Source organism: Vidua macroura, chromosome 11, assembly GCF_024509145.1.
Source record: "Vidua macroura isolate BioBank_ID:100142 chromosome 11, ASM2450914v1, whole genome shotgun sequence".
In the NCBI taxonomy this organism is placed as follows: Eukaryota; Metazoa; Chordata; class Aves; order Passeriformes; family Viduidae; genus Vidua; species Vidua macroura.
In genome coordinates, this window is record NC_071581.1 from 7216101 (window position 1) to 7238439 (window position 22339).

Consider the following 22339-nt stretch of genomic DNA (forward strand, 5'->3'; position numbering starts at 1 on the left):
TAGGGAAAAAAATCCTGGTAGTTTCATTATGAATTTTGAATTTGCATTTCTTTCCTTCAGCATGGTGCCACCCTAACTGCATGCAGGCTTACAAATATTTTGACTTAATAGTTTCATATTTCTTCACCACAGTTACTTTGATAAAACTTGTATTAGCAGTATTTAAACTAGTAATAACAACTAATACTAATAATTTCATACAAGAGTAAGAAATGGCAGTAAAGCATTTCAAATACTTTTTGGCTCAAACAGATTTCCCTCTCTCTAAACACTGGTTTAGTGTTTGGATTTTCCATATTCATATTTCATAGAGGCTAAATAAAAGTGACTGCAGCATTTAACAAAAAAAAGTTTATTACCAAAATACAATATTAAAGTCAATACGTGACAAACTCCTGTAAAGCAAAATAAATTATTCTACCATTGTACAGTATTCCAGAAGGTAGTTAAAGTAGTACTACAGACTTTGCTTCCTCCTTCCAAAGAGTTGCCTATCAGGAACACAATCCTAGAGAGAGCTTAAGGCATGCAGCTTAATGTGCTGGATAACTTTATAAAACAAAACTCATCCTATTTAATAAGATACAGTATCAGAATTAACTGCAGTCTTTACATGTCAGTTTTCTAAATTTTTTTATACTTTGGCTATAAAAGCAGTGCCATAGTGTTACAATACCTTTTCTTAAAAAAATACATGTACCCATGTCCATGAATATCAAATGCAAATGTAAATTTCTATTAAATATATCTTAACAAATGTTACTTTGAGCACCAACTGTACATTTCTTCAAATGATTAAATAAGTGCTTATGAAAGAGGAAAATACAATAACTCCGACTGAATCCCACTCTATTTTTGCAGGTCAGGCATAAATCGGGAAGATGAAATATGCACCCCTTTTTCAGTACAGCCAAGTATGAATGAAGTTTGCTCCTTAGTGGAAGTACAGGCATAGCAAACAAAGCTGCAAGGTACAGTTTGTATCACAGAATAAAATTTAATTTAAACAAACAGCACGTGAATAGCTGATCACCTGCTAGTGCTGTGACCTAAGAGACAAAAATAGTTTAAAAGCTTAAAGAAAGGGGAAATTTGCAGTGTTAGTGACTTTGAAATGTGCTTAAAACCCCTTACAAAACATGCAACCAGGCTAGCCATACACTTTTGAAAGGAGATAACCTGAGAAAGAATTTGCTTTCAGAAAAACTAAGACTATAATTATTTCACATGCAGGACTTCTGACAAAGTCCATGGGAATTGTGAGTGGGTAACTAATTGCAAGCAGCATGGAGACAGCTAAAAAAAGTAAATCTCTGTGCATATGGGAAAGAATTCTTTGTTGGCATTTGTCAGGATAATGGTTTTTAGAGGCAAGTAGCTTTCTGTTTTACAGGAGCACATGGTCAAAAAGAACAGAGCAACAAGATGGCAAAGAACAACTGTGAACAGACACATCCTGCTCAGGAAAGCTGTGACACTGATTCCTGGTGCACCGCACAGAACGCTGCACGTGTGGCTTCCACACACACCACAGCTCTTCATCTGGATTCAAGGTTATTGGCTTCTGAAATTTTGGTTCACTGCCATCTCCTTCTTAGCTTATGAGTGCAAGTTTTTCCTTTTTTATCTTTCACTAGCTGAGCAACTTTAACAGAATTACATAAAAATAACAGTGTGGTAAATATTGTTTCTGTGAATACTGACTGGTAGTTTAGCATTACTAGGGATCTCGCTGTCCTTTAATTTTTCAAACAAATGGAATTTCTGAGTGAGAAAGTTGAGCTATATTCCAGATGATGTAGTATTTTCACATTAAGTCTATACTGAAGGTAAAATAGCAGTGTCAGTAGGACAATATGAATATCCCATTAAAAGTTCATTATCTCCTCTGGAATTTGGGATCATGTAAATAAATAATGTGGTTTTCAAATGTAAAATCCATCTGTAGGAATATGAAAAATAACTATTAACTGAAAATAATGTATAATTAACTTCGAATACGTAAAGTATCTCAAAAATTCAACCCAAAAATGCTTTGACCTTATATCCTGACTAATTCTTCAAGTCAAATGTGTACTTTCTGCTATCTAATTTATAAACAAAATAATACCTATTTAACCCAAAAGAAGAAGTCAAATTGAGGAAATCTCTTGAAAACAAATATCAAATACACTTGAAGTCTTAGTGCTTTTACCCTGGCCTCTACATTTTGTGCTGCTTCATGAAGCTGTGACTTCTGTTACTGTTTTCTTTTCCTGGTTGCCACTTCCAGGCAGTGCTAGCACAATACAGACACTCCATGTGCCAGCCTCTCACATTTACAGCTGCAGCTGATTTCTGCTGCCAGAAGGGTGTAAATAAAGGAAGCAGAAACCACTGTCTTCCTAAGAGTAAGGAACTTTGTAAGTACTGAGCTACTAAAAATCAGGTCACTGCATGCCCGTGTCAGCAGCAGGCAAGCTGCTGTGCATCTGCCATCCATTAGAAGCAGGAATACATGCCTGAACTAGGAAGTTTAAATCTGGCTGCCAAGGGCTTCTTGGAAGTGATACTACACTTAATGAATCTTTCAAAAAATTAAGTAGCCAACTTAATAAGCTCAACAAAGTTGCCAGGAAACTAGCCAGTGTATTCCACACTGATATACAGATGAGTATCTCCTACTGCCAGCTGCTGTAACTGTAAAAACAGCAAACAAAAACCCCCCACACTGTAATTTTAGAAGGTGAAGGTTTTAAAAGGGTGAAATGTCTATGTTTTTCTTATACAACAAAGTCATCTCTTAATTCCCTTTATCAATCCATACTATAGGCACTAGTAAAATTTATTCAGTAAGTGACTGGATACAGTTTTGGCTTAAGACATTGTTTGCCATTTCTTTTTTTTAACTATGATTTTCTACAGGAAGATTATCTTTCAGCTCATTATTTCTACAGTTACAGCTCTGACAGACAAGTGGGAAATTTGGCCAGCCAGTGGCATTTCAAAGATTGCCAAAGCACGTAGGCGTTTCTGAAAATCCCAATTTGAGTTCACCTACATCTTTTGGAATCTACACAGATTTCATCTACATCACTTTGTGGCAATTATTGTTAATATCTTGTTCTCATTAAAAACATTGCTCATCCATACTGCAAAGTAATTTCCACAAATGGAAAGTGACATTATAAGCTTTTGTTTTTTAAAATAATTCATCTGAACGTGTCAAGAAAACCGCAGGTTATTGTTATAAAAAATAATCTGTTACACACTATGAGTTGAAAAGATAGTTTTGAGTTTTGTAGTTAGGATCCAATCAAACAAATAGTTATTAACAAAATGCTTCTAGGCCCTTCACCTCCTGCTGCTGTAAATTGATGGAAAGGATGGCAGTCTTTGTTGGAAAATGACTTGAGAGTTTGTAAAGCCTTAAAAATAGACTGGGAAAAATGGAACTCCTGTGTGTGAATACAACACACACATGCCCTGGCCCACCTCCCCTCTCCCCACCTGCCAGGCAGGGGGGTTTACCAGATCATATTGTAACAGTTCTATCTGATCTGTTGCCAGATCATCTTTCAAAAGAGAGGGTAAAAACCTTCTTTGCTGAATTACTTGGAAAACAACAAAGAGGGAGGAAGAGAAAAGCTTTTCAAGTGATTCAAAGCTTTCACACCTTTGGGTTTTAAAGTACTGTGCTAATGCATTATTACTGACTAGTACCTGACAGGAAATGAAAAAAAAACCCAACAATCCTACATTCTTGGCACCATATAAAGAAGTAACAGGTTAAAATGGATCGTTCTATTCTCCACACCTTATATTTATCTCTTAAATGATTCATCTGTCCCTGGTTCAAACACTGGACTCCTACTGAAACAAGACTCAGATGGGAAATCAAGTTTTGCTTGCAATTATTCTCTTTAGCAAGTTCCTCAGGCAAAAATTAGCAAAAAAAGAAAATATTCACTCTAGGAAATCCTCTCTTAACTTACTGCTTCACCTAGTTTGTATTCTGAGCCGTGCTGTGGTCCTTGTTTAGAATGATGTTTATGATTTCACCCTCATGTTCTTTCATATGATCCAGCAGATTTTCTTTGTTGGTAGACTCAAAACCACAAATGCAGCAGCAGAAGAGAAGAACACAGTATTCTGTGCCAAGATGGGGTAGAGTGGAGTTCTTTTCTAAACTGCATGAGGTATTCATCAAGGTAGGTTTTTCATTTTCATCAGAACCTGAAATTTCATTTGTAGTCTGGTTAATGGACTCTGTAAAAGACACCAAGTTGTCTGAACTTCCTAGTATAGGTACTGTACTTTCATCTGTGCCTTCTAATAAGGTTTTGTCAGTGAGCTGTCCTTGAAACCTGAAATAATAATAAAAACCAAAACAAATATTAAAATATACAGCTGTTGCTTTTTGATGGGAACTTTATTTTGAGTCAGGGTTGGATCTTTTGAAAGATAATAGGGCTTGACAGTAAATCAGACATACCTACTGCTTTGTGAAATTGCATCATTAATAGCCTTGTTCACTTGTTCATAGTTATAATTTTGGTCACTTGCATGTTTCCACATATGGGACTTCAGGGATGGAGGATGGCTACATACATATCCACAGAGAGAACATCTGGGGGAAAAATGAGAAGGAAAAAGAGAAACATTTAAAAGTTAAATTTTATTAGTTTAGTAATGGTTTAGTTCTTCCAAAAGGATGAGTAAGCAGAGGAGTCCATGTTAACCTTCTTCTTGGTCCCATTTTCAGTTTCATAACTGGGTCATGTTAGTTTGCAAAGTTTCATCCTGAAATGTAAGACTATTTTTAGAGTCTGAGAAGTTTCTAATATTTTATTTTAAATTTCCTAAACAACTGAATTGAAATCTTATCTGTTTGACCTGATAAAACTGTTCAAACACTGTAGAAATGCAGTACTTCTGCTGAGTGCAGAAACATGGCATCTGGCAGGGAGGTGGTGAGCTCTCTCTGCCATTGCTCTGAACCAAGCAGGAACTGTGTAATTAGCACTAATTATGTCAATTGAACTAAGTAAGTATTTTCTGGTATAGCAGGTATTAGTTTATTAAGGATCACAGAGTTGTTGAAGTTGGAAGGGACCTCTTGAGGTCACACAGTCCAATCCAGCCCCTCAAGCAGGATCAGCAGGCTGCTGAGGGCAGTGTCAGATTCTGAATATATTCACAGATCAAGATTCAGACAGGTGATCACTTCCTCCATAGAGGTTTCCATCAACTCTGGTACCACAAGACTAAATTTTCTATTTCCCTGTAAAACACCATCTTATGCAGTAAAGAATAAAACCTTGAAGAATAAATCCTATTGACAGGGAGATGTAGTGTATATTTATGGACAGAAATAACCCAAGACTGATCAAATCCTGTAGAACCCTTTTCATGCATGAATATACATCAGAGGAGGTTTTTTTATCTGTTTTTTAAGATGATAAATTAGTCACCTCAGCATGAAGGAGATGAGTGATACTGCCTGACATCACTTCAGAGCAGGATCTGTCTTTTTAAGTCTTTTGGATAAAAAAGCTCTATTGCTCAGCTCCCTTTACTTGGGAAGGCTTCAGTTCCCCAAATCCCATGGAAAAGATCAGAATCAATCGAAGGTGACCTTGTGCCAATAAATTATTACCAGGAATGCAGCTCTGCTCAAGCAATGTGATCCCAGTGTGTGACTATGAGGAGTCTATTAAAATTACCACAATGCAAGTCAGTTTTTGTAAATTTTTAAGACCTTTTCAGAAATGTAACCTGGAAACACAAGAAGACCTACGTAAAACCACATCATACACTACAATTCAGTAAGGTTTTATGACTTTTCTTAATGACAGCAGGGTGTAGTCCTTAAATGCCCTGCAAATAATCATACACAGAAAACTATTTCTGCTCAGCAGAAGATTGCAGAGAACAGCAAAAATCTCCCCATTGAGGTGAAAGCACAGTACATTACATTGCTTAAGGTAATTCTGTCCTGCTGGGGGGCAACGGGTGTGTCCTTCTAGCTCACTCTTCTCTAGGATCCTATTTGTCTCTTTTCCTTCTAATTTGGAGCCTTACAAAGAAAATGGATGCTTTCAAAGATAGGTGAGTGTATTCTCAGACTGGGAATCCTAATATATCTAATAAGGCTGTTACAAAATACATCATTACATAAAAGGCAGACCTTATAGTCAATTTATAGATAAAATTAAGCAAAAATATTTTTTTTGTAAAACACGAAGATCAACAAATAATCTTAATTTCATTTAATATGCCCACTAGTCTCACCATACATATGATTTTCTGTGCCACTAACACTGCTTGGTCAGTGATTTGGGAACACAATCAAGGAAGCCACAGCCCAGTGTCCATTTTTAGTCCCTTTTAGATACTCTCATTTTTTGAAGCTCATTAATTTACTCAGGTGATTTACTAATACAATTTACTTTGCTGAGAACAGTATCTTTTGAGCCAAATACTGTTGACTATTTCAGCATACAGTTCAAATCAAACACAGCAACTCCAACAGCTTTTAGTATGCTGCACTAGTTAATGATCATATGCTTACAGTATATGCAACTTTCTCAGAGAAACAAAATTATTTACCACTGAGTTTGGTAGTAGAAGCCTTTCAATTCCATAGCATGACCTGCCCTACTGCTTGATTTGTGCTGAATTATTAAACTTCACTGTTCAGGTGTATTCTACACTGATACACTGAGGAAACAATTCTCTTGCAGCTTTGAATAGACTAATTCCTTGGGGATCAGGGACCAAAGTGTGGAGGTTTCCAGTAATCCGTGGTAATACCAAGAGCAATACTGTGGGAAGTATGGCAGCTGAGCAAATACAGCTTAATTCTTCTAGGAACATTTTGGGAAGAATGCAGTGGAAGTACTTTTAAATTGTAGAAGCAGCTTCTCTTGAGAAGAAATCTCTATATGAGTGTGCTTTATTTAGACCTTTCATATTGCCCTTAAAATCTTCCACTAAGAAATAATCAGAATATTCCTGATTTTCTTTCCTTTCCCAACTTCTGTTTTTTATTACAAATTAGTAGTAGACAATTACACACATTTGTACCAACTTTCTCATCTATCTATAAGCCACCCATATCTATGGACAGACTATAAGGGACACTCATCCCTTAATGGCTATTCATAATAAATCTTAACTAGGTGATGCCAACCTGCATTCCAACATGTACATGCAAAGGCTGTGCCTAGACTGGGATATTAAAGAAAGCCAGAGAATGTTCCTGGATACGGGAATTTTCCTGTCTATAATGCTGAATGTTAGAAGTGCCATGGCATGGTTTTGGCTCATACAATCTCCTAAACAATTCCAGACATGCTTAGGTAACTAACACAGATCAGAAACTACTTGCAATAGGCAGTTTGGGTGCAACCACCACATTCTGGAAAGCAAAAGCTGAACAGTGTCCCAGAGGGAAGTCATGGACATGTTTAATCAGCCAGCAGAAGCGTGGCCTGGGAATGCCATGGCAAATCCATCAAAAAGCCCCACACAACCCCAAACAACTCTCTGGACCAAAGAATGACTCTAGGAGGGAAGGGAGCAGGATCCGAACACTGCTGGAATGTAACAAGACCCCCGGTGTCAGAGCTTTTGCCACATGAGCCCCGTTACATACTTGAACTGTTCCAAGAGCTGCACTGCCTGATGCTCCTGGGGGTGCTGCCTCATGTGGCACTTCAAGCTATTCATATTTGTGGTGGCGAAGTCACACACGCGACATCTGAAGAGACAACAACAAGTGACTGATCTGACAATTCACTGCTGACACTGCTCCAAACCCCAACAGCTACCAGAATGCAAAGGTGCCAGGAAAGGCTACAGCTGAGGACTAACCAGATTTACAGAACTCCAAGTTATCACGTTAAGCTGCTATTGGGCAGTGAGAATCTTTGCAGCCCAAAAAAGCCTCCACCTTTCAGCAAGCATCACTAGGCTTACAGATTATGTTTCTTCCTGAAATCTCTCTTGTGCCCCTCTCCTGATGTGGGTAAGCATCACTAAGTGCAAGGGAAGTGAGGATGTGTGTGGCTGGGTACATCCCTTCCAAAGGCACAATATGACCCTAAGAGCTGCAGGGGAGGGTATATGCTCTACTTAATGCACAGCACTGTTCTCATGACATTCTAAAAGCCAAACCAGTAATAAAACACCAAGTTTCAGGGTGTTATTGCTGAAAAAGAAGTCAGTGACATGATCAACAAATTCATATTTCAGTGCCCTAAACGTGTCACATCATGCCATTCAATTTTTTTTCTTTTTACTTCTGTCACAATATCTTTGTATAAAATCAAGACATAAAACAGTCTTGATCTAAATTCAGATCCATGGATTTAGATTCCAAAGTATTACACAAATTCCTTATTATAAATATCAATATACTACCACACAACCTTCTTGTATCTACTATATTAAAACAGAAACCTTAAAGCTCAGCTAAAATTCTTATGTATTTGTTTGAACTTTAGATGTTTCTTTTTTTCTGAAAAGGTAAAATGTCCAGTTATAAAGTCTGTTCTATAGTGTGAAACAGTTTGAGACTGCAGCATACTTAGCCTGAGAATACTCACTATATATTTGAAAGGATTTAATTGTGCAGTATTAAAATCTAGAACATATCAAATCTACAAAAACATATCATTTAAGGCTCAACAGCTTAGTTTCCAGCAAGTTTTGTCAAACAAATAGTAAAGTATGTTTACAGCTCTCAAAAAGGCAGCAATATTGCAGGTTGCTGTTTTACACTATGGAAGGCTTGAGGAATTCATGTTTCAGAAGGAGAAATACCATAAATACTGGATCATTATGGTTTTCAGACTGTGGCTCAAGTATCCTGCCAGGTTTTCAGATTTGTCTAAGGGGTTTATGAAAAAATAATAAGAGAAGCAAGGCAGATGGGTAGGTTTGTATTTAGTATGCAGCAGTCTGTATCACCAATGGAAAATTTCCAAGGGTTCCTAAATCAAAACAGGCTGCTAACACCAATTTGAAAACTACCACGTACAAGACACTCTACAGTATCTGCTGCTCCAACCTCACTAAGTAATAAATAATGGTAATGGTGAAGGTTCTGAGGAGAAAACAATCTATTTGTATTCCACGCTTGCTCTCCGAATAAATACCTTGTGAATTTTTGCTGGTGTTATGGGATATCATTATAATGCACAAATCAAAATACAACATGTCTTCAGGGTTTATTTATCCAAAAGAGAAAGTCCCTGGCTTGGCTCAGCATTTCAAGGTGTTGAGTTTCCAGAATTTACACTAAAGACCGAAGTTTACATTAAAGATCAGCTCAAAAAATCCATTGACTCAGATCTATTTTCTAGCCACTAGAGAGGGACAGAGATCCACACTGAATAAGCACAGAATGAATTTGGGGGAATTTATACAGCAACCAGTAAGAAAATGCAGGATTTATTTTTTTGCTGGGGACTTCAGCAGTAGTATTACATGTGATTTTAGATACCCAAGTTCCTATATAAATCCATATGATACCCTTGTAGAAAACTTATAAAATATGACTCTGAGTATGTTACTATTATTAGAAACCAGTGAAAAAGATGAGGCTCTTGTTGACAAGGGCAGACTGTCACACTTTGTAGCAGCTGATGTATAAAGCAGTAATATGACAATGGAGAACATTTTGCAATAAAGCAAATCCAAAATGAAGTTAAGTGTGCAAGGGTTTTGAGAAATATATTATTACTGTTGGCCAAAGTCCAGTATTATAAGAGAATTATCTTCCTCTCCACATGTGAATGTTTCAAACTGAAAACAAGCAGAAGACTGCCACAGAAAACGATGCATTCTGGAAAAATTAGCAAATCTTAATGACATAGTTTGAGTCAGCCAGCAAGTGTGTCTCCTTCAGTAATTTGCATTAAGATAGTGTAATTGCAGTTCTTTACCACCACCTCTGCCAAGTGCATGAGCAGTTCAGTGGCCCTGGCAGGGTGAGGCAGCCCAGGCACTCACCTGTATGGCTTATCCGAGCTGTGAATGCGGCGGTGATTCCGCACACCGACGTAGGTTGTGCTCGTGTAGTCACAGACATCACACCTGAACAGCTTCTGGGCTGAAGACTTGCTTCCTATTGAAACAAAATCCATTACTGTGGAGAGCTGCACTCAGCGCTGTAAGGAATTCTCAGATTATGATTTCATCACAACTGAACTATGAAACACGAATTTACATTTGAAAGCAATAGTTTTGAATGTCGATAAATATTTAATACTTTTAAAGTATTAAATAAGACAGCAGACACAGAGGTAATAAAGGATTATAAACCATGTAAAGAGTATGGTTTATTTTACTATACTGTTCTCCATTTGCCCTGCCATTTACAGGAATTATTAAAATTTTAGGAAAACACATTCTTTTTCTCTATGTGGACATTTTCCTTCTCCCTGCAGTTGGGTAAAGTCTCCTGTGTTACAGCAAAAGGTGATAATATGTGGGACTGCTGAACCCAGCAGTTTCAGTGCTTTACAGAATGCATCAAATCAAAGGAAAAGACTGGAACTGAGAATGGATGAGTTTCAAACTGGCAAACACAGAAAAGAAAAGCAAAAGACCTCCCAAAGCCTCTAAAGTCCTCTTTCTCATTCAACATACACTCATGCTTTTTGAAAGATATGAGATGATAAAAAAAATAGATATTGACCAGATGTCTTAATAAATAATTTGGAACTTGTCCAAATTACTAAAAAGCAATTGTAACAAAAGTAATTTTTCCTTCCAGAATGAAAAAGACTCTTGAAAAATTAATGGTTACAGAGACAAAGGCTAATGATTCCTTACACAGGAAAATGTGTGCCCACCAATGCACAGCTGGAATATCTTTGAGATATAAGAGTGTACACTTTAACAGCCCTGTTCCCTCACTGAATAATGGGACTGATTTGGGTCAAGATATTAACATTTAGGAAGAGGGATGGCATTTTTTTATGCAGGTAATTTTCCCATTCCAGCCTATCATGCTGTACCTCACGCACTTTTTTTAGGCTGAATTTTTTCATTAACAAAACAATTAAGAGTCATGATGGTAAAACTCTTGTAAGGAGACATTTCTTTTCCCACAGGCAGGCACTGAATTATGCCAAAAAGGGTTCTAGATATATTATTCTGATGAATACAGTCACACAGCTTCAACAGTAAGGGAAAATTACAACTAATTAAACGTTCACTCCAAAATTTAGCACTTTTGGTTCAAGATGCAAAGTAATTAGGTAAGGTTGATAACCCCAGAGGGTTATTGTGAAGAATATATAGAATATCATATAAAATAAAATAGCAGTCTGAATGCAAAGACTGAAATAAAATTGGAATATGTCTGTGTGTACCAAGATAACTGAAAATATATTTCCTATATTTCATTTTAAAACATGACACAGTGCTCACTCTTTAGCATTCTTATAAGAAATAATATGGAAGTAATACACAACAGGCACTCTTTGCAAGTCAACCTTAAAGCAAAATATATTAGAATTTTTCCTACAATATGCCCATAGAGTAAGATAGATTAGATTTGTTTTTCCTTTAATGTAAAAATTATCAGAACAATCCTAATTATTTACTTGGAGACTTTGGAATTTATATTTCTGCATTATTCTTTTATGAAAACACATTCATGTAGGAGACCTCAAGTGGATCAAGGACACTCACTGGGCTGCAGATCCATCCATGGGAGAGCAGGGGCTGTGCTCTGCTTGAAGGGGTTTTCCATCTTAAATTCTGCAGCTTTAGAATGAACTGCTTCCAAATGTATTTTCTGTTACAAATTTGGTATTTCAGTGGGCAGGCAGTTTAAAACCAACAGTATCTAATGAGATTTTTCAAGTATTATGCAAACATATTAGCTACAGCATAGTTCTAAGATGCTCACACCCAGCAGCACACACTTAGGAGCAATTATTTATACCAATCACTACTTTGTATTTATTCCTTCTACAAAATGCACATAAATTATAATACATCACATAATCTCTTGCTGTTACAAAATAGCACTCGTGTCCCTCACCACCTCCACAGGCTTATTTCTTGTGGGTTTGGGGCCTGTTTTGCTTTCTGGATGGAGACCATCAGGTCTCCTACAAGTGAATATGGAAATGACAGATCTTTGTTGCAGCAGCAGTAACAGGTGCTCCTGTAATGCGGCTTATTACCCCATTCCTTCATTATTAGACATTTACAATCTGATCATATCCAGTGTCATAATGCTCCTTTTAATTTATTGTACAACCATGATGAATAAAGAGACTTTTAGGACTAACCATTTCATAAACAAGAAATGAAACTGTTCCAGCTCAGGCATCTTTCACATAAACAGATGCTATGCCATAAACTTCTTTGTTTTGTGTTGCTTTATAGGGATGACATCTGTTTGACAAGAGATTGCTGTACTGCAGTGGTGCTGCAATTTGATTATAAATTGGTTCTGAAATAATTTAAGCATTCCACAGTATGAGTTAATAAAAGTTTAAAAGGAGAACTGTTTTCATTCAAGCCACATTACTAAATTTCATGTGGTAAACAATTAAAGTGCATGGCTGGAACACTTGTATATGGTAATAATAAGAAAAATATTTATAAAAACATTTCTAAACTAATTGAAAGCAGGCAGATTTCTTGAACAGGGGCTTCCCTCTCATGGAAGTCAAATAACAAAATCAGGATATAAACTGTATAACAACCTCATTAAACACACTAATTTCAAAAGCAGATAGGACTATTGATTTTCACATTACCAGTCACATTACCAGGAGTTGAGCTCAAAAAGTACACTATTTCTCCAAACCTGACATGTTTCAGGCATTGCAAGGTAGTTATTCCTGTATCACAACCTGTTTAGGAACACTGGTTTACAGCACACAGAACAGGGTCAGAAGTAACAGTCCAAGTTGTGCTTGTAGATATTTGTAACTTGCTAAAGTAACAATGTTTTATTTCCTAACACTGCCATTAAAACATCTGGGCTCCTGCAGAAAACCCCACTATGTAATAGGAAACATTCCCACTCCCAGCAGACCCTCCCTGGCCATTTCCCTGTCTCCCTCTGGCTTTGAATGGCTCTCTCAGGCTTAGGTCCTGGGGATGTACTGAGCAGTACAGATCAATTTCCTGAATTTAAATGCCTTCTGCATTGAGGAGAGCAAAAAGGAGCTGGGAAGGGTCATTCTACCTGAGGTTGATAAGGTAATTAACTTTTAACTTGTATACTGAAAGCCAGAAAAGGAGGCAGTGTGAGCTGAGAGAGCAGAAGGCAAAGCTGGGAACTCATTCTGATCTGACATGTACCAAGTTGTTTTGGGCAAACCATTGCCCATCTGCCCTGGCTCCTGCTGGTCAGTGCCTTTTTTCACAAGAAATCACATCCATTTCAACAACTTTTGCACTCACTGAGCAGCTGTGGAGGAAAGAGTAGAACCCTGAAATTTCCACAGCAACCTAAGTACTATTAGAGTGCACATTTTGCTGTCTAAACAAATGAGAGAGCACAGATAGGACAGAAAAGAGCTTTGTGCACAAAATGGGAATACTTCAGCTCACAGTTGTTCAGAGACTATCTAATTACTAGTATTTTTCCATAATGCTCTAAAATTGCAAAATGCTAATAATTACAGTGTTGCCTTCAAAATAAAAATGCTGTAAATATTTTCAGTAGCTGTAACTCACCAGAGAAGAGGATGCATTCACACTGCAATGATCATAGTGGCTCTCCAGGACACACAAGGGATTTTAAGGCCACATTTTCTCCTAAATGTCAGAATTTGGTTATTTTTTCCCCTATTTGATTACCTTAATGCCTCCAGAGTTTGTTTGGTTTGTTTTGTTCTTTTGTTTCTGTTTCTGTTTTGCAAACAAACCGTATTAAATTAGAAGCAGATACACAGTTAAACAAACATGAGGCTCTAAGCAACCAGGTCTACTGGGAGCTGTCCCTGCCCATGGCAGGGCTTGGAAAGAGAGGAGCTTTGAAGTCCCTTCTAGGGCAAACCATTCTATGTCTCTAGGAAAATGCATACCTACTGTTACCCAGGCAACTCTTACAGATACAGGTTGCATATTTAGAATGTCTTACATTTGCCTCGCTAGGGCTAAAATAAATGACTCATTTTGGACATTACCATAATTAAACAGAAATTTCTAAACTCAGAAGGGATGGCATTGTATGCATATGCTGACAGTAAACCACATTACCATGGTGACTTTAAAAAAAGGCTTTCTTTTGTTTAGGTCATTTGGAAAATACTACAGCTGCTGAAGAAAGGAAGGAATAAAACAAAGGTTTTCTTCTTAAACATTCAGAATAATATTGCACATAAGTTGTTTGTCATAAGAAGAGTTTAATTACTGGGGCTAAAAATATATCACCTAACAATAAATGCCATCTCAAGACTGACTGTGGTAAATTCTGCCCTCTGGAAAGAACATACAGTTAAGGTTATGAACAGGCATGAAAACATTTCAGCACAAGAGATCTTAAAACCAGTTACACAAATAGAGCAAACAAGTAATGACTGACTGACTGATTATGAGTGACTTTTTGTAATTTCAAGTGTAAATATAAACAGTACCTTCTCTATCATCTGCTTCGTTGGAAACTATTAGTTTGTTAGCTGTGGCTGTAGAGAACAGATCTGGAAGACTGTGTTGTTCTCTTTCATGATTTCGCAGCTGGCTCTGAAAAAAACCAGTTCCTAACGTTTAAATATACACTACAAACATACAGTGATCACTTGGAATATTGCAATCATCTGTGACATTGTTACACAAGCTTTAATGACAACTGATATGAAATGCATGTCAACATATACAGATCATCCCTTAGGTAATTTTACTACAAACAAAACAAGTAAATATCATGGATTAGTAACATAAAGGACTGATGAGAGTGACTGAGAGGATTTGTGTTTAGAAAATAGATTTCCTTCTTTCCCCATTGCCACAGACAAGTGGCCACAGTTCTTCCTCCAAAATGACAGCACTCCAAAAGCAGTATGAGATTAGAGGCTTGTGTGAAAATTACCTCAATTTCATATTGCTGACTGACTTAAGAATACACCAGTCTTGTTTCTACTTGCTTGGGGAGGAGAAAGAAAAGAGAGCCTTTTGCTACCCTACCTGTATATTTTTTCAAACTAGGACTAAGTGCCAATAAATATGGGAAAATTTGCATGACCACTGCTTCCAAGAGGTTCAGCTGTACAGCTGGGTACTGATGCATCTGTTCTGTATTCCTGAGTACTGAGCTGAGTGCATAGGAACTCACTCACTAATGCTTAAAATAGCAATTAGGAAAATGACAGAAATGTATTATTCTGCTCTGGTATGTAACCTTTCAAATCTAAGTTCTACAGAACATCCAGAGCAAGAAAACAGTGAAAAAAAAAAAAAAATCTGCTTCAGTGTTACCCCCAACTGCCACACTCACAAGAGGAAGGCATGTTTGAGCATTCTTTTAAAATTTCAGCTATTAAGTTCTTTGATATTTCCATTTCTTCTTGCAGTTGCTATGTGTGGGCAGAAAAACAACACGATATTATTATGTCCGTAAGATAATTCTCAGGGAAAAAAGTTATGTAAGGAAGCAAGGTTACTTCAGTGGGTAAAGCAGAATAATTACAGTTGAACTGTATATTCAGCACGTGCTGCTGGCAATAATCCCTAATGGTAATTACAACGAAGCCAGGATGTCAGACTGAAATAAGTTAGAAAGAGGGATCACCAGCTATTAAAGAAGCAGCAAATAGGTAATTTAGGGATTCTAGAGAGGCACGGGGAAGAGCTTTACCTTGTAGTGGAAGGACTCCTCGCACTGCTTGCACTGGTACATGCGAGCTTTGCAGTGGTTGATCATGTGGCTCTCCAGGCCCTTGCTGTCGCCGGCGATGTGCTCGCAGATGGGGCACTGGTAGGGCTGGCGCTGGCGGTGCACCCGCAGGTGCTGCTTGATGTAGCCCTTGTTGCCGCTGCTGTAGTGGCACAGGCGGCAGCGGTACGGCCGCTCGGCGCTGGGGATGAACTCCACCAGGCTGCTCCCGGCCACGGCGGCATCGCCCGCGCTTTGGCACTGGGCGTTGTCCTGTAGTTCTTTCAGGATGTCATCGTCAGAAGCGTTCTGGTCTGTCCTCTCCTTCAGCTTTTCAATGACAGTCAGCAGTGACATACTGATGCCCATTTTAATTGGTGCTTCTGATAACTCCGGTCTGTCTTTCTTTATCTCGACTATTGCACATTCACTTTGGTTTAAGCCACCAAACTCCTCTGAAGGATCCTTAAGTGAGGAGACCACTTTAGAATGAGCCGTGCATGGGCCATCAGCTCCTCCCTGTCCTGCACCTGCATCCACAGCATCTTCTCCAGTCAGAGCCCTGAGGCTGGACCGTGTCAATTCTGCAGCTCTAATTGGCATTGTAACAAGAGCTTCAGCTGCTAAGGAGTGCAGTCGCAAAGACTCTGAATTTGTCCTCCTCCGTGCAGGAGGCACATTTTCGTCAGCTGTTACATTTTTATTAGCGCTTAATTCGTTATCTTTCTTCTCGGTGTTATTCCATTCTATTATTACTTCTTGAATTGCATCTGAATGATAAACTTCAGCAGGTTCTTCACAGGTAACAGAGGACTCCTCTGAGATCAATGTTTTTTCTGTTTCAATGTCAGTGTTGATTAAGAATGGCTTTTGTAAAACACTTTCTTCAGCACCTGGCAAACGCTCTACTATGACATTAACGTGACCCTTTTTATTTGGACTACAGCTGATGATTTTCTGTGCTGATGAAAGCAGGCTGTCAGTTATCAAATTGTCTGGTTCTGTATCTGATACAGTCTCCTCTACAACCTCCGTAGTAGGAGAATGCACCACGGACTCACTTAATATTTCTTCCTCTTTTACATTTGTTCCTACGGGCGATTTACACGACAGCTGCTCAGAATTGCAAATCTGAAGCTGAAGAGAAGGCTCACTATGGATATCAAGTTCACTGTTTTCCAAAGAAAGGACAACTGTATCCACACTCTGAGGTGTGTGAGTTACAACTGTCTCTGACAAGCTGGTGTTTTCATTTTCTTCCTCAAAGATGGGATAGGAGCAATCAACCTCCCCTGCGTGTTTCCAAGCGTGTGTTTTCAACATCCTCTGCTGACCGCAGGTGTACCTGCAGATTAAACACCTGTACATGCCATACTGCTCGTAGGTGTACCATTTCCTCCTACCCGTTTCAGGCACAGGAGCAGACTGAGCTGTATCCTTACATTCCACATTTCCTGTCTGATCAGTCCCTGTTTTGACACTTCCTTCCACTGGCCCTTGCAGAAATGAACTTGTGACATTGACACACTGCTGCACTTTTGTCTGCATGCTGTTTTTACCACCATTCTCGTGGTGATTTTGGAAGTGGGATTCAAGTTCTTCTTGGCTTTTGGAGGCAAAATGACATTCTGAGCACATTAATATCACTTCATTTTTCTGCCCATGTTGTTTTATATGTTCTTGTAGAGTTAAGAGTGAAGGCGATAGAAAATTACAGAGACCGCATTGGTAGCACGTCACCTTTCTTTTGCTTGGTGGGAGACATTCAGTCACAAAATAATCTGCTTGTAACTCTTCAGTCTTTTTAGCAGCAATCACCGAGAGCTCGATGGCTTTAGCCGGGATTTCACAGAGCTCGGCTGCATCCAAGGACTGCGCAGAAGCCTCGGCATGGGAACGTTTCTTCCCTATTAAAAGGCACCTTTGTGACTTCTCACTTTCAACTATTTTGCTCAGCTTCTGGATAACGTGGATCAGGGGGTCAGTTTTACATTTCCTCTGGTTGTTGCTGCTCTGCAGTGTTGGGCCAATGACTGTTTCAGAAATCAGCACAGCCTCCTGCTCCCCAAGATTTGGCATCAATACTGCAATGCTGCTTCCTTCTTCCATAATACCTAGGAGAATGGGGGTTATAAAAATAAAGATTTATACCTGCACAATAATGAAAATACAGTCCAGTACTATTTACATTTCTCTCGCTACCAAACACAGAAGCCCAATTCCACTAAACTAATAAAAATTTTCAGAATGGCTAAAGAAATAGCCAAAGATATTGGGGACATTTAATGGATGCTTTTCAATACAGCTGCAGAGAATAATTCCAAGAGAGCCTCCAAGAGGCTGCCTCCAAGCTGTACAAGGGTAAGACAAGTATTTTCAAGTGTAAGCTGAAGAACAGTGTTACAGCTATTCTCTTTTTCTTTACAAGCACTACACATTTGAATGCTAAACATTAAAATATCAATTGACAGTAACTGGCATACTGATGTTTAAAAGCACAGTAGGATATGAAAATATATTCCTAATGTACTTTGATGCATCAATGCTCCTAAAGCAAATGACAATTTGCAACAATATAATTTTCAAAAATAAGCAGTTTTTTTTCCTTGAAATGTTAGAAGAAAGCAATTCTGGCATTTATATGCATTACTCATTTCACTATGACTATTTTAAAGACCATTCAAATGTCAAATCATACTTCTCATTATAAATGTAATTTCCTAGAAAACTTACTAATTGCAGCTACAATTTCTTAATTGTAGGGAAAAACAAGTGGTACTGAAGTTATAAAGAGCAATTCTTCTCTGTTTTGAGGGGAAGCTACAGGCAGTTACTATTTCCAATTACCCCTCCTTTAAAAATATCAAACCATAAACCACAGGCAATAATGTGACAGTGTTGGAGGTCAAATTATCAGCCAATATACAAAAATGTACATGAAAACATACTTTGTGATGTGGGCAGAGCTGTGGGCTGAGGGGTGAAGGAGCTGGACAAAAGGTCTTACATTTAAATTTACTTCTCTAAAAATGTCTAGAAATAACCTATTCAAGTGCCACTACATATACACACATATATTTTATACAAAGTTTTTATATACTATGTATAAAACTGAAAACATAAAGAGATGAGGGATATTTATCAGTCATCCTTGAAAAATTATGCCAAGTACACACGTGTGGATTTTTTTTTTTTTGTAACATGTTTCAAAAACATTGTGAAAAGTGAGCAAACCTGCTTTTCCCCCTGAAAGCAGATTTAAAGAGATGCTCAAAGGAGTAATGTCTATTTGAAATACTTTCCATTTGCAAACGAGTTAAGGAAAATTGGTGCTACCTTAAGTTACCCTTGGTACTTTTAAAACTTTTTAAGTAAAGCTAAACAGGCAAATATTTTCTCTACTTGAAAACACCTGAAAGCAGCATAACAGCTAAGATGAAAAATCCTTGACAGAAGATCATAAAAGAAATATGCTGCTATGTACTGTTGCTATGTCAAAAAGGCAAACAGAGAGAGGACCTTCACCTCCATTATTTGGGATGCCTGGAGCTGATCCCCATTACCAGATGCATAACTACAGATGCATATATATGTGTTATGTCACTCTTTGCTTAGAGTTTAATTCTTTCTGTTGCAGACTTTGGTTTTTAGAGGGATGGTAAGAACTGTGCACAAATTATCACAGCGTAAGGTAAGCTGGAAGGGACCCACAAGGATCCCCGAGTCCAGCTCCTGCCCCTGCACAGGACCAGCCCCAAGAGTCACACGTGCCTGACAGCGCTGTCCACACGACCTACAGAGATGGAAACGCAGTGCCTGGGGATGCCAAAAGGACGCGGAGGGGAAGATGCAGCCGCGAGGAAAACGCCTCCGAGCTGCCCGCTCCAGCCCAGTCCAACACCGAGGCAGGGCGAACGCCTCCAGGGCGGGAAGAGCCCAGCGCGCTTTGCACAACCGGACTCGCAGAGGGCGGTGCGACGGTACCGCGGCCCCCGAGGGCAGGGAAACTGCCGGGCCGGCCGGCCACCCTCCCGCGGGACGGCCCGAGCCGCCCGCCCCGCTCCGCGCCCGCAGGCGCCGCCGCCGCGCCTCCGGCAGCGCTCCGGGCGCGGGCAGCGGCGCCGCCGCAGCCGGGAGCAAGCGAGGAGCGGGCCCGCCGGGGCGGCGAGGAGGGGCGAGGAAAGGAGGGGAGGGGAAAAGAGGGAACGGAGGCAGCCCCGGGCCCGGGAAGGCTCCGCCGGGAGCCGCTGCCGCCCCAGGCTCCGCACATGGGCTGCGGCGCGGCGCCCCGGCGCCGGCCCGCCGCCGCCGCGCCTGGCGCCCTGCCTGGCGCCCGGCCGCCTGCTGCTGCCCGCCCGCCGCTGCCGCTGCCGCCCGCGGGCCCGGGGCCGTCCCGCCCGGCTGTTTGCCGGCAGTAGCGGAGAAGGAGCCCGGTTATCCTCACCTCCGGCCACCGCTTCAAGATGGCGACGGTGGAGCCCGTATCACGTGATCCGCGGGCCCGTGTCAGGTGACCGGCGGGGGGCGCTGCCGCCGCGTCAGCGCCGCCTCCCGTCGCCATGGAGACGGGGAGGGACAGGGACGGGGGACAGCGACAGGGACAGGAGGGGCTGTGCGTGTGGGTGTGGGTGTGTGTGTGCGTGCGTGTGTGTGACAGTGACAGTGGCACAGGGCCGGGGGACACGGCACAGCGGTGTCTGTGTGTGTGTCTGTGTGTGTGTCTGTGTGTGTCTGTGTGTGTGTGTGTGTGTGTGTGTGTGACAGTGGCAGTGGCCCAGGCACACGGCACAGCGGTGTCTGTGTGTGTGTGTGTGTGTGGCAGTGGCAGTGGCCCAGGCACACGGCACAGCGGTGTCTGTGTGTGTGTGTGTGTGTGTGTGTGTGTGTGTGACAGTGGCAGTGGCCCAGGCACACGGCACAGCGGTGTCTGTGTGTGTGTGTGTGTGTGTGTGTGTGTGACAGTGGCAGTGGCCCAGGCACACGGCACAGCGGTGTCTGTGTGTGTGTGACAGTGGCAGTGGCCCAGGCACACGGCACAGCGGTGTCTGTGTGTGTGTGTGTGTGTGTGTGACAGTGGCAGTGGCCCAGGCACACGGCACAGCGGTGTCTGTGTGTGTGTGTGTGTGTGTGTGTGTGTGTGACAGTGGCAGTGGCCCAGGCACACGGCACAGCGGTGTCTGTGTGTGTGTGACAGTGGCAGTGGCCCAGGCACACGGCACAGCGCTGTCAGCAGGACGCTGTGGCGGCGGGGGAAGGTGGCGCTCCCGCTGGTCCCGGAGCCGCTCACGGCCGGTGCACTCAGTCCGGCTCCGGGCGCTGCCCGCAGCTCCGCTGGGGAAGCTCCGGCTGCTGCCAGCCCGGAGCCTCCATATTCCACAGCCGGGGCCTCGCCGGCAGCACCGCGCGCTCCAAATCCTAGAGTCTCCCAAAAGGGGTTTTTTTTCCAGCACGGTTTTCGATCATAAACCGCTGTAGTTAAAAACTCGCCGACCTCCGCATTTTGGGTGTAATGCTGTCAAAAAGGTTTAGCAAGTTTAAGTGGGCAGAAATTCAGAGTTTTACATATACGCTGCGTGTCAGAGGCTACCTTGGCAGCTGCGTACCAGGAATGTTACTTGTGGTGAATTTGTGAGATATTTCATATGGACTGAAAAGTCAGGGGAACCATGAGCTTCAGAAGTGATTTCACAAGTGGCTGGGTGATGGCAAGTAAAATCCAATCTTCATTTCCAAAATGGAGATTGAAGCATATTGATGTGGAGATTTGGAGGGATCTGGAAAATCGTAGGAACTTTTTGCAAGATTGAGCTTTTTGTCAATGATTATATATTGTTTCATAGACACATGGTCTTTTTGAAGTATATGATCTTTCTAAAATGCTGTCAAATCTGGTATTATTCAAGAGATGGATTTGACCATCCTTTCAATAGGTATCTCTAATTTTACTTTTTCTCTTTGACTCCTTGAATTATGAAGCTCTGTTTAATTATATAAAGTTTTAAGACAATTCAAGTCATATCTTACAATCTCTGACTTGGTAAAAAAAATTGGTACGCCTTTGATTAAGATTTTTTTTAAAAAATAAATTGCTGTCAGGAAAATGCCAGGATACAACCTGTCTTCTTAACACCTATTAAATGCATTTAATTAAAAGAAAGTAAAACTTTAAGCTGTATAGTATTCACAGTGTCAAAGGTAGTAGTAATAGTCATGGCAACTTGTTTCAGCTTTTTCTGCCATATTAAGTAGAGCCTTTTCATAGAAAATGATTACTTTTCATGCACCCTGTTCCTTTAAAAGCTTTGTTTCCACGTGTGTATATGTCATGGGTTAATTAACCAGTTACCTGAATTGAATCACTCTTGTAGACACAGGACTCTCACTCTCCTTTTTTCAATCAAAATATGTTAGGATCTGATAGATCTGAATTAAAAATACTGGGTTGATAGTGAGTAATCATCTCCATACACTCTGTTATTCTTCTTTGTTGTAATTAAACCTGGA

General features: G+C 40.3%; 1 protein-coding gene across 4 annotated transcripts; it reads right to left on the reverse strand.

Moving 5' to 3' along the window:
• Positions 1 to 336: 336 nt before the first annotated feature.
• On the reverse strand, positions 337 to 20307 carry ZNF507 (zinc finger protein 507). 4 transcript variants are annotated; one of them, XM_053987421.1, is made up of 8 exons: positions 20280 to 20307; positions 15818 to 17949; positions 14601 to 14706; positions 10000 to 10114; positions 7640 to 7744; positions 4475 to 4609; positions 4297 to 4346; positions 337 to 4215 (listed from the first exon to the last, which is right to left on the reverse strand). In XM_053987421.1, the coding sequence occupies exons 2-8, from the start codon at positions 17942 to 17944 to the stop codon at positions 3983 to 3985; spliced, it is 2871 nt and encodes a 956-aa protein (XP_053843396.1). In that variant the 5' UTR covers positions 17945 to 17949; positions 20280 to 20307; the 3' UTR covers positions 337 to 3982. The 4 variants fall into 4 exon arrangements, with proteins under 4 accessions (XP_053843396.1, XP_053843395.1, XP_053843397.1 ...); XM_053987420.1 differs by having other exon boundaries at positions 337 to 4346; XM_053987422.1 differs by lacking the exon at positions 7640 to 7744 and having other exon boundaries at positions 337 to 4346.
• Between the last annotated feature and the right edge of the window lie 2032 nt (positions 20308 to 22339).

What these genes read in the sequence shown, in the direction of transcription:
- ZNF507 (XM_053987420.1), bottom strand. Translation starts at nt 17,944, where the DNA reads ATGGAAGAAGGAAGCAGCATTGCAGTATTGATGCCAAATCTTGGGGAG. An exon ending in CGAAGCAGATGATAGAGAAG is followed by an intron (nt 10,115 to 14,600) that starts GTACTGTTTATA and finishes TTGTTTCAATAG; the next exon opens with GAAGCAAGTCTTCAGCCCAG. An exon ending in AGCTCGGATAAGCCATACAG is followed by an intron (nt 7,745 to 9,999) that starts GTGAGTGCCTGG and finishes TTGTCTCTTCAG; the next exon opens with ATGTCGCGTGTGTGACTTCG.